The sequence below is a fragment of the Hipposideros armiger genome, unplaced genomic scaffold (assembly GCF_001890085.2).
Source record: "Hipposideros armiger isolate ML-2016 unplaced genomic scaffold, ASM189008v1 scaffold_134, whole genome shotgun sequence".
Classification (NCBI taxonomy): Eukaryota; Metazoa; Chordata; class Mammalia; order Chiroptera; family Hipposideridae; genus Hipposideros; species Hipposideros armiger.
Genome location: NW_017731484.1, coordinates 3,149,278 through 3,161,330, shown reverse-complemented (window position 1 = coordinate 3,161,330; position 12,053 = coordinate 3,149,278). Strand labels below are relative to the sequence as shown.

At 46.4% G+C, this 12,053-nt stretch overlaps 1 protein-coding gene across 2 annotated transcripts in view; it reads left to right on the top strand.

Moving 5' to 3' along the window:
- Nucleotides 1–12,053, top strand: part of PM20D1 (peptidase M20 domain containing 1) — a 27,229-nt gene that overhangs the window by 6,962 nt on the left and 8,214 nt on the right. For both annotated transcript variants that reach the window (XM_019649579.1, XM_019649577.1), the window contains 6 exons: nt 398–473; nt 853–914; nt 1,163–1,241; nt 3,356–3,427; nt 9,109–9,277; nt 11,603–11,702. In XM_019649579.1, the coding sequence (XP_019505124.1) occupies nt 398–473; nt 853–914; nt 1,163–1,241; nt 3,356–3,427; nt 9,109–9,277; nt 11,603–11,702 (558 nt within the window). The remainder of the gene's footprint in view (nt 1–397; nt 474–852; nt 915–1,162; nt 1,242–3,355; nt 3,428–9,108; nt 9,278–11,602; nt 11,703–12,053) is intronic.

Genomic DNA, 12,053 nt, shown 5'->3' with positions numbered 1-12,053 from the left:
AAGAAGAACTATATTTATTGAATTAAATATTCAACTGACTCTACCATATTTAGGCTTTGTGCCTGATGATGGGCATACAGTGGTTGAAAAGATAGACAGCCTGTTTCCTCAAGGAACTCCCAGTTAACAGAGGAGACTGACAATTCCGCTAGTGCATAGTAAGTGGTGTGAGAGTGGAGGTGCCCCGACTTGGACTTGGTAGACAGAGACAGCTCCTGCTGGTGGAGTAGAGGCAGCGGTCCTGCTTTCAGAAGTTCGAATGGTTAGATTGGTGGAGGTGAATGGGAGACCCGGCCAGGCCTGTTGAAACGTCCTGTCTCCCTCCTCCTCCTCCTCTTCAGACCACTGATCTTTGACTGCGGTTGGGTAAGTCTTGAGAACTCCGTTTCTCTTCCAGACTGGAGCAGAACCCATTGCCGAACATGTCTGGAAATGGGCCGTTGAAGAGGTTATTGCAGCAACTGGCTAATGAGGTGTGGGAAGAAATCGCACATACCCTACTGGTCAGCTGTGGAAGAGGAAGAGAGGGTGGCGGAGAAGTAGCCTTTAGAGTAATAAAAGGGCCCTACTGCTTACCAGTGCTCTGCCCATTCTCACCAATTCCCAGCCAGTGGCTGAGCCAAGCCGCAAGGATCTTGTTCCTTGGGGTTCTTGGTTCTTGATGCTTATCTGAGACCCTAAGACCTAACATACCCAGGCACCCTTTGGGAGTTGGTTCCCACTCATCCTTAATGCTGCAGCTGAGGGCCCTCAAGGCAGCGCTAAAGTGGGCCCAGACCCAGGCCTTAGGTACAGTGCCCTGTTCGGCTGACCCCTCTGAAATCCCGCTGACCTGGTTCTTTCCCTTTTCAGTTTTCCTTCCCTACCAACATAGTGCTGAACAACCTGTGGCTATTTTGGCCCCTTGTACGAAGGTAAAGTTTTCTCTCTCCTCCCATCACATCCCCCACCCCACACCTACCCCCCGCCCACTGCCCTCTTCTTGACTTACCTGGGCCTGACTAGTAATTGTCCCTCAGCCACCAGACACTGTATCTGATGTTTATATCGGATGTCTCTCCTCGTCTTAAAGATCTCCAAGGTTCAGGAAAGGGGGTGATCCTCCAGCCCATTTTTTTTCTCTCCATTGGACAACACCTGACCTTCGTCCCTTTTCCTTTAGATTAATGGACAGGAATTACGTAATGAATGCGCTGCTCAGGACCACTACAGCCGTCACCATGTTCAATTCAGGGGTCAAGGTAACGTTGCCTGGTCCCTCCCATACACCTCAGTCCCTTGGCTTTAGCTCCTGGCTCCTCCTCCTCTCCTTGGTTAGAATTGAAATAATAAGAAGGCTGAGTGCTGAATTGTCCTGTGTCATCCGTTGGGTAACCCTCAAGAGCAAGAGATCTACAAACTCTCTGAAATTGCTGGCCAAATGTTGTATATTAGTATTTTAGGGGGTATCCATGGTTCCCCTCAGGTTCTTTGGATCTGTACCAAAAAACAGCCATTACACTCGTGTGAAGTGGGTTTATTTGGGAGTTAATTCTTGCAACCTATACTCATTCAACATGTTATATATTTACCTCACATTTTGATCTTATAGACTAAAGTTTTCTAACCTTTCTACCGCCAAAGGTCTTTTTTTTATTCTTCCTCATGTTTTGAAAGATATACCCACCTAACAGATTTAATGAGTGATTAATGTGTTTTCCCCTAGTGTTCCCCTGAGTTGAGAAAGAGAAACTCTCCAGCCATTTATAAAATCTATATTTGTGATGTATATAGCACTTAAAATATTCACATTGTCATTCCCAAACTACACTAAATATCGGGTGGCCTTAGCAGACATAAATTCTATATGAGGTTTGCTTTTATAGAAATAAGTTTCAGGTGAATCAATACTTTAATAAATATTTATTCCAAGAACTACTTTTCAGCAAATGGGTCTGCTTCCAGTTGGATTGGCCACGCAGGGGCACCTCTTTTAAAAGGAAGCCAAGCCACGCTAGTTGGCATGGGCCTAGGCCTTTCTGAAACCTTGAAAGGGGTTAGTTAGACCTTTCCTATTACCACCAGCATCACCAACACAACTTCAAGGAACACATTCACCTAGAACAGGGGCCGGCAAACTGCGGCTCGCGAGCCACATGCAGCTCTTTGGGTATGTACATGTGTGAATTTTTCTTATTTTAATAAAGATATAATTAATACTATTACTTGTTATAATATTACTTTAAATTTTCCTTATTTGTAAAAATAGATTTATGGCTCTCAAATAATTTTTAAATTGTTGTGAGGGACAGGATTGGCTCTTCCGTCTCAAAAGTTTGCCGACGCCTGACCTAGACTACAGTGTGGCCTTGTGGAACTCTGCTAATCTGGAGCCCAGGTTGAGTGGGAGTGAATGGTGCCTCAGAATTAATTCCTGGCACAGATGACTGGAGTGTCCAGTGTGTCAGCCAGACCTGAGCTGTCTTCCCCAGATGCCTAGAGTGTCCACCAAAATAATAGTACTATGTTCTTGCATTTGGATGGTGTTTTCTTCTGGCCAGAGTACTTTTAACATTTGTTACTCCATCTGATCCTCCTAACAGCTCTATGAGTATTATTGCCTCGATTGCCAGTTAAGAAATAGAGGCATAAAGAAGTTGTACTTATTCAAAATTAGCTCCTTTGTAACAGCCCAGTTTTCCTGTCCCTAGTCTAGTGCTTTTTTGCACCACACCAGTTCAAAGAAAGATATGTAATTGGGGAGTCTGTTCTCTCATGGCCTCCAAGGGAAAAAAAATCCCACCAGAGCTTAACTCCCTTCTGCAGTTAGTCCGGGTTCTTCCTTGTCAGGCAAAGAACAGAGTCAAATTTCACAATTAGATGTGAGAAACCACCACCAGCACTATCATGATCCCCTTCAGGGATTGAACACGCAGTGATGGCGCCTGCGGAGGCTACCCGTGCCGATGCCCTGTCCTGAGTAAGCACTGACTCTCACCCCTGCAGAAAGGTCCTGGGCACCCTGGGAAGGTGAGTGCACACAGATGACTGCCAATGGCGCTGCCCAGGGCCAAAACAGATGTCTGAGTGGTCACAAAGAAAGCACTCTTGCTCTAAGCAGCTCCTTGTGATCATCAAGAAGCACAAAAGTCTACCCTAAAGCAGAGACACACCTCTAACTCTGAACACAACCACCTGGCAAGGGCCCAGGGAAGACAAGGGGCTGACTAAAAAAATTAAGCCCCAGCCCTTTAAATCCAATCTGCTTCCTCTCTCTCTACTGGTGGTAGTGGGTAGTTGGTAATTGGTAGTTGGCAGGGATCAGGTGTGTGAATTTGAGATTGGCTCAGGCCAGGGTTTATGGTTCTCCCTCTAGGTGAATGTCATCCCCTCGGTGGCCCAGGCCACAGTCAACTTCCGGATTCACCCTTCACAGACAGTTCAAGAGGTATGTACCATATGTTCCAGATAACTGGTTCAGTATCAGGGATGTATGGCCCTCAGGTTTAGCTGCAATCCCAGGGCTTGCCCATCTCTCATTTGTTCAACCAACATTGTTCAAAGTCTTCCTATGTACCAGGTACTTGGCTATGTTAGGAGATCTCTGGTGTGGGGGAACTTAGAGTAGGCAATGGATAATAATAAATGATAAGAATAGTAGCCAACATACTGGGCTTGCTATGTGTATAGCACTGTCCTAACATATATACACACTCATTTAATCTGCATGACCACCCTATGAGGTAGAAACTGTATTATCCTCATTTAACGGGGAAACAGGCACAGATCAACAGAGCAGGCAAGAAACATGCCCAAGATTACACATCTAGCAGACTAGTTCCAGACTTCTATGCTTTAAGGTACCACACTATACTATGATTTTAACAATTCAAGATGAACAAATGCCCATAGGACCAGTTTGAAGAAGAGAACTGATGCTACCTCTGAGGGTCAGGAAAGTCTTTTCTGACCACTGGAAATTTGAGCTGGGACTTAAAGGACAAATAGGACTGCTAGAAGTAAGGCATTCAGAGCCAGTAAAATAAGGCTGAAGAGTAGGATGGATTGGGGAGAAGTGAAGGGAGATGGAAATAGAGGTGTAGTTTGGGGATCAAAGCCTTATATGTCATGCTAATGAGTTTGGGCCCTCATCTGTGGACAGATGTGCTGATGGGTTTGGGTTCTCATCTGTGGACAGAAAGGAACTAACAGAGGTCTTCAAACAAGGCAGTGATCTGCTCAGATTTGCTTTTAGGGGGGCTAATGCTGGTGGCAATGCAGAGGGAGTGCTAGAGCAGGAAGAGAGAGGAAGCTGTGGTGACATCTCAAGCAGTGGGGATGAGGGTCTCAGCTAAGGCTGTGGTCATGAGGCAGAGAAGAGGGCGCCCATAAGAAGTGTGAGAGAGATGGGTTGAGCAGGATGTGGTGTGTAATGGATGTGAGGCGAGAGAAGGCAGGATGACTCCAAGGTTTTTCACCTGGGTCGTTGGCCAGATGCTGATACCTTTAACCAAGATTGAGAATTCAAGAAGAGCAAGTTTGCAGAGAAACACAATGGTTCAGAAGATTGAGAAGGTTATAATGTATTAGTAGGCAATTACAAATATCTCAGGTCTGGAGAGAGAGTGAACTGGAGATATAGGCTGGAGGGCTATTAACATAATTGAAACCTCTAGCGTCAATAAAATCCCGTGGGAAGGATGTGTATAGTTAGGGGAGACGAGAGTTGAGGACAGAGCCTTGCAATGGTCTGCTACAAACATCAACTTAAAATTTATAACAGTGATGTATAATGGAAAACCGCAATGGGCACTATGACCAAAAGGGACTGGGTGCTATTACGGAATATAATGAGGAACCAGACCTTGTGGATCAGGCAAGGCTTCCCTGAGGAAGTAACATTTGAGCTGTAGGCTGAAGAACGACTAGAAGTTACACAGAATGTTTGACATCTACAGGAAAGGCCAGCTTTTTTAAACATCAGGTTGAGCTACAAAGAATTCAAAAGCTAAATCTGATCCTTCAAAAAATGATGAAAAGAGGCAACTGAACAACTATCAGGTGAATAATACATTCCAGAATTAAGCAGAGTAGGGGTGGTTGATGTTTCCTGGGTATCTGGCACAGATTCTCAAGGGTCAGCCACACTTAGACATCCGTGGTCCTTTCTGCCTAAGTTCTTCCCCACGGAAGTTTTGTTTTTTTGGTTTTTGTTGGTTGTTGTTTTTTTTGTCACACAGGGTGGGAGACACCACCCTCATTGCAGAGGGTAGGAAACAGGTTAACAGCCTGCCCAGAGTCACCCAGCATCGAGGGGAGGCGCGGGGGAGCTGGGATCGGTGTGAGCCCTGGGCTCCGCTGCTTTTCATCACGTGCCAACATTTGTCCTCTCCCTGGGGGGCTCATGGGGCCAGGAAATCACTGAATTCCCCTCAATGAGCTTCTTTCCACCAGTTTTTTTCCAGCCTCATTCTAACTCCATGCCCTTTCTAAGGGCTGTTTCCAGCAGCTGGGGCTTTCATCTCCGCAGGCGCTGGCACTCTTCCCTCCTTTCTAGTCCCCTGCCACAGTGGCCTTCCTTCCCCATCGATCTGATGAAAGCTCTGGAATCCCTAGCCCCATCCTGCCCACCTGCCCAGTGAGGAATGGAAAGCCTCCATCATCCCGAAAGCACACAGCAGCCTTTGTCCCAGTAGCGCCTCTCCCTCGTGCTCCAGTTCCATCCATCAGGGACACTCCCTGCTGGTCTGAGGGCCATGGGTACAGAGCCCTAGGCTGATCCTGCAGGAAAATAAACAGCTCCTAGAGTCCTCCTCCTCCTCCGTCTTTAACTGGTCTCTCCCATGTTATGGATGTAGATATGTCTCCATAGTCTATCTATGAGGAACAAGAGTCTTCAGAAATGTAATGTGAAGAGGGAGGTTTGTTCTGAATGAGCCTCAAGGGGTAGAAATAAGGCCACTGGGAGGTGCTTCAGGGAGCCCTCACTTACAGGAGAGTTTTGGAATATGAGGCTTGCGTAGTAATGAGCTCCTCAGAGGCTGGATGTCCACCTATCTATAGTGTAATAGAGAAGATTCCTTCCTCCATCCCCCAAGTGTTCATTGAGTGGCTACTATGGTGCAGACATGCTTATAAACACTTGGGAAAATGGTGAGCAAGATGGCCAAGACTCCCATTCCAATAGTGCTTATGTTCTAGTGGGGAAGAGACAGCAACAAGCAAGTAATCAAATAAATGAACAAGGTGCTACTTTAAGAGGTTAAGGACCACAAAGAAAATTATAGGATGATGTGTCACAAAGTGGTTGTGGGGTAGGGGTGGAGCAGTGAGCAGCTCTAAATACAGTGGCCAGTCCCCTCGGGAGGCATTTACACTGAGACCTGAGAAGGCGCACAGAGCTAGGGAACAGCATTCAGGCAGCAAGAATGTAGGCCTCTAATTTCAACAGAGGTGAAATTCTGCTAGATGTTTATGATGTGTCTACTTCTATTATATCCTGAGGAGTACATGCAATATCAAAAAAAAAAAAAAGAAGAATTGGGCTTAGATGCTACAGGACGCCATATCTCAGTTCATTATAAGGAAGACGTTCATAACTGAATTGCTCAAAGGTGGAATGGAATATAACGTGATGGTGCGCTTTCTGCCATTGTAAGTATCTGAGCACAGATTGGATGACAACTTGTCATGGGTGTTCTAATGAGCAGCCTTACAGCAGGATAGAAGCTGGACTTACCAATTTTTAAGTATCCATTGTCCTTGACTTCAACAAATGTACAATCCACTTGAGAGGAAAATATATCTACACATAAAACAGAGAACAACATAATGTTATGGGAATGTGCTATAAGGACTGTAGAAGTTTAGAGAAATTAGAGATTGATATACTCTAAAGTAATCTTTGGGGTCCCTCTTACCATTGACAACCCCCATTCTAGTCCCATTCTTGTGCCTCTGATTATTGTTTAGGGCAGTTCCTCTATTCTAAACAGGCAAATAGCAGCTAACTCTTATTGAGTCTTTACTATGTGCTAGGCGCTGGCCTAAGCACATTAGTACATATATTAATCCAGCAATGATCACCACCTCTTACCAGGTAGGTGCTACTCTTTTCTACCTGTTAACCGATGAGCACGCTAAAGCAGAGAGAGGCTGAGGAGCTTATACAAGGTCGCACAACAATAAGTGGCTGGCTGAGGCACAAAGTTTGGTGTCACCCCTCAGTTTATGTGCATGCCCCTTTCCATGTTCAGACAGACTGCCTCTTGCCTTTTCTCCATCAGTTTTATATCCTTCCTTCAAATTCTGGCTCAAAATTTGTACCATTAAGGAACCTGTCGTAAATGAACACCACCCTCTTGCTGGCTCTACTTCTCACCACCTCAACCTGTATGTACTTGGGAAGCAGTTAAACATTGCCCTGGTGAAATCAGACAGACGGGGTTCAGACACCCAACCCAGCAGTACTAACTGTATAACCCTGGGCAAGTTGCTTAATGAGACAACTCCGGGTATTATTTTTATTGGTTCACATCTTTTAAATTTCACATTTCTTGCATGGCTTTCGTGTTCTTGATACTAGAAGCATAGAAATGAGGTAGACGTAGGACTTGCCTTGCATCAAGCGTGGGGTGAACCCCTGGCCTAGCAGCTAGTAAGAAGATGGACTTCTGTGGCCTCTCACTGAAGGGGTCCAATCTGTGTGCCCTCTTCAATTTCTGGGGCAGGAATTTAAGTAACTTGGGTCAGGGGGCAGTGGACACAGTTGCAACCCACGTCATAGATAGAGAATGACCTCGGGTTGAGACAATCTCAATACTATATTAATTTTTGTATTACAATATTTGGGGCATAAGTGCTAGAGCAGCGGTTCTCAACCTTCCTAATGCTGCGACCCCTTAATACAGTTCCTCATGTTGTGGTGACCCCCAACCATAAAATTATTTTCGTTTCTACTCTATAACTGTAATTTTGCTACTGTTATGAATCGTAATGTAAATAGCTTTTTGTTTTTTCGATGGTCTTAGGCGACCCCTGTGAAAGGGTCATTCGACCCCCAAAGGGGTCGTGACCCACAGGTTGAGAACCGCTGTGCTAGAGTGAAAATAAGCTCTAAGTGAGTTGACCACTCCCCCACAAATCCAAAAGCGGGTATTTGGTTTGGCTCAAATGGTGGTTTCTAAGCCAGAAATAAAAACCCTTATTTCCTTTCCAGACTCGGCTTCTAGCATGCTTCTAGGGGATACTGACCTATAGGGGGTATTCTTGAGAAAAGACCCCCATTTAAGTGATCCCCAGCTATGGGACACTCCCCTATCAAGGGCAGAGGCAGTTCTAAAGCAACTGCTGATCAAGTGGGTTGAGACTAGTGCTGGAGCTTTCCCTGGGTGGCTGGGTGGGTCTGGGGGCCGCCCTAAGCCAGCCTCCTGATCCATTCCCACATGGCTCCATGTGACCTGATCCTTAGGGTCTGGTCTACATCCTGCCAGAACTTTTGCTGGATTCAGCTCTAGTCATTGCCGACTGAATTTTCTAGGAGCTTCCTCAGGTTCCTTCCGGAGGAAAGGAGGTAAAGAGAGAAAACTTGACTACCACTCCCCCAACTCCTGACTTTTTGTCTGTGTTGAGCTCATCTTCCTGGCTCCAGTGCAGTTGGTTACAAACAGGAAACAAGGATGCCCAGAGAGGGGAAAGAAAAGTGTGTGACCTGTTCATCACCTGTCTGAGACTATCCCAGGTTGAAGTGAGGTCATCGCATCTGTCCCCCTGCCTTGAGATTTGCATTCTGCTGACTCTTCTACAATATTACCCAGCCCATGGCTCACAACCCAAGGGGAAAGACACATATTTCCTGATTTTCCAATTCCCCAACTGCCTCGTGGCTATGAGGCAAGCCTCCCAAACACGTAGCCTAAATCAACCATGCTGTAGAGTGCTTTCCGGAAGACCTACCTCTTCTATCTCCTATAGCCAGTCGGCTGAAGTTAGGTCCTAGTGTTACGATGAGTCTCCTCTGTTACTCCAGGGATCTGCCTTGCTTGAGAGAAATCAGGACTGTTTAAATTCCTGTGGTACTTGGATAGCAGATTAATAAGAAATTGAACTTCCTTTGCTTCCTCCCTGGAGGTCCTTGAACTAGTCAAGAACACTGTGGCTGATGACCGGGTCCAGTTCCACGTGTTGAATGCCCATGAGCCCCTGCCTGACAGCCCTTCTGATGATCAGGCATTGGGCTACCAGCTGCTCCTCCAGACCTTACAATCAGTCTTCCCGGAAATCAACATTGTTGCCCCAGGTAATGACTTCATCAGCTGTGGCTGGAGGGAGGTTGGGGTTGGAACTCTCTCCTAACCAATGTCCACTGTCCCACCCCCACCCCACCCCAGCTGTTCAGCCTGAAAACAGCTGGCTGCTTCCTCTCCTGATGAGACTGGAACTGTATTTTCCCTTTGGAGTGGAAGTGAGAAAGCAAACAGGAAAGGAGCGGAAACAATAAATTAGGTCATTCAAGCCTGGGTTCTTGCTTAACCTAGGCCAGCCACTCTAGTATGGAGGAAAGGGTCAGCCTGACTCCCCATCCTCTGGAGGAGCCACAGAGAGGGCCAAGTTCCTGCCAGTCTGGCTCTGATCCTTTCTAAGATACAGCTCAACAGCCGGGCTCAGAATCGGAAGCCCAGCAACACCTCCTGACCTACACCATTTACATTAACCTCTTTCTCCTCTCCCAGCAGCAACCCCTCTATGCACCTTCCCTAGTCTCCCAGCATCCTTTCCAAATCTACACTGTGTATACAGTGGTTCTCAAATTTAAGAGTGAAAGAGGATCCCCTAAGGAATTTATTAAAATGCAGATTGCCTGGACCTATTCCCAAAGATTTGGGTTAACCAACTCTGGAGAAGACCCTGAAATCTGCCTTTAGAGCAACTACCCCAAGGGATTCTGACACCAGATGATGGCTGGCCACAATTTAAGGATGTCTGGTCTATGATGTGAGGAGGAGATGCTCCAATGTTAAGAGCTGGATCCAGTTTCCTTTTATCTAGGTTTAATCATGGGTTCCCTCAAACATTGTCTAAGCTCGTACTTAGGACCTGCTCCTCTGCTAGGCATGGGCCCTTAAAAAGCTTACAGTGAAATTCTACATCCACAAACTCAGGCGTGAAAAAAACAGCCTTGTTTTTTTAATCAACTTAAATCTGACTGTAAGCTCCACTCCTCACAAAATTCAACCTCAGATATTTTTGAGGCATCCAAGTTTCTCTACCGTGAATCAGACCCTCAAGGTCTTATGTAGCAACATAACATTGGAGTCCCTTGGCCAGAGGTCATTGTTCCTTGTGGTTACCTCTGAGCCATCCATCGTCCTAGCTACAAGGTCACTTCAGATTAGAGATGTCCTCTGATTCATTCCCTGACATGTTTGGGGAGTGAGATCTTTGATTCTAGACCTAAGATCCCACCTCCCTGAAGATACCGGGCAGCCATCCCCATCCCCACTGAGATCTGCCACCTCCTCAGACTCCTGCAACAGCAGGACCTGGGTCCCCACAATCCAGGGACCCTGGCTCTCACCATTCCATGTTCTCCTCTCTTGGCCCTCAAAGGCTTTCTACCTTACCCTCTCCCTTCTGGGACATCTGCCATAATCCCATCCACAGAGTTAGGCGTTTACAGAAAAAAAGATAGGCAGCAATCCACTGGTAGAAATCCCTAAAGCAAGGAATTGAGAAGAGCCTAGTTACCCGTGTGAAACCTGGAGTGGAAAATAGAACAAAAGACAAGTTACCATCTCATATCATCCCACCACATTTCAGTTGATGCTTTGGGAAAAGGGGTCTTTTTCCAAAGAACATTCCTACTGGGGATAAGTCCCAGCCCCAGCCGGGGAGTGGGATGAGCTGCGTCAGGAAAGTAGGACACTGAAGAGTATCCTGGGACTTTCTAGACCTGAGGTTTGACTCTCAGAAGACAGAGGGTGAGAATAACAGAAAGCTATATTCCACTTTAAGGGGATTGCATTTTATAGCAGTAAAATTCCCCAGAAGGTGTTTATTTCTTTCTGATCTAGGATGATACAGAAGAAAGTCAAGGCAATAAAGAAGTGATATCTAGATTTCTGGCTATCTAGATTTTTTTTTTTAAGCTGAGCCATCCTGCCACCTGTTGGCAGCTTAGCAGCTGCTCAGCTCGGGCCGGCAATCGAACCGCTGTTGCTCAGAGCTCAATCAAACTCTTGAGCGAGCTCTTAACCAACTGAGCCACTCGGCCGGCCCTCTGGCTATCTAGATTTTTAAAATAGCCTGGCTATGTGTATGAAATGAAGGTCTTGGCCTCCCTGGTCATTATGGAGAGAGGACACTTAGCTTTGGACCAATCAAGGGATAGCTCCCTAATGCCCTAGGGAGGAGCCTCCATATTTCTGGCTGAAATGGCGTTTCAATAAGGTTTTGAGAATGGGTAGGCAGAAGGACCAACATTCATAGCTGCAGGTTTCCAGGAGGTTGCAGGCCTTGCTCCTCAGTGACCCAGGTCCTAATTTTCCAGCCAGCCCACCTCTTACCACTTCCTTGGCTTGGTTGTTCGCATAAAACCCCATTTCTCTTGATCTTCCCTTTCTAGCTTCTTGTATTGCCAACACAGACAGCCGACACTATGCGAACCTCACCACTGGCATCTACCGGTTCAACCCCATCTACGTACAGCCTCAGGACTTCCGTAGGTGAGTGAGTAGAACAGGTTTGATACAGCTGGCCTGTACCTTTCCTACCCCTTTCTCCTGACAGTCCACAGAATAGGGGAAGGCCGGGGCTTGCACGAACTAAAATGGAGATATTGTAGAACCCACTGGCCAGCATTCCTCATCGCCAGAGTCTTGCCACTCCCCAGAATGGATGGGAATTGGCCGCTATTTTTCATGGGATGGAGAAAAAAGGGGAAAAAAATGATTAGAGTGAATCTGGTGGAATTAGGACCCTTGGATGCCGATCCCAGCTCTTCCTCCTTTTAGGAGAGTACTTACCCACTGGACCCCATTTTCTCCTCAAAAAGGGGAGACTCCAGAGTTTGTTGT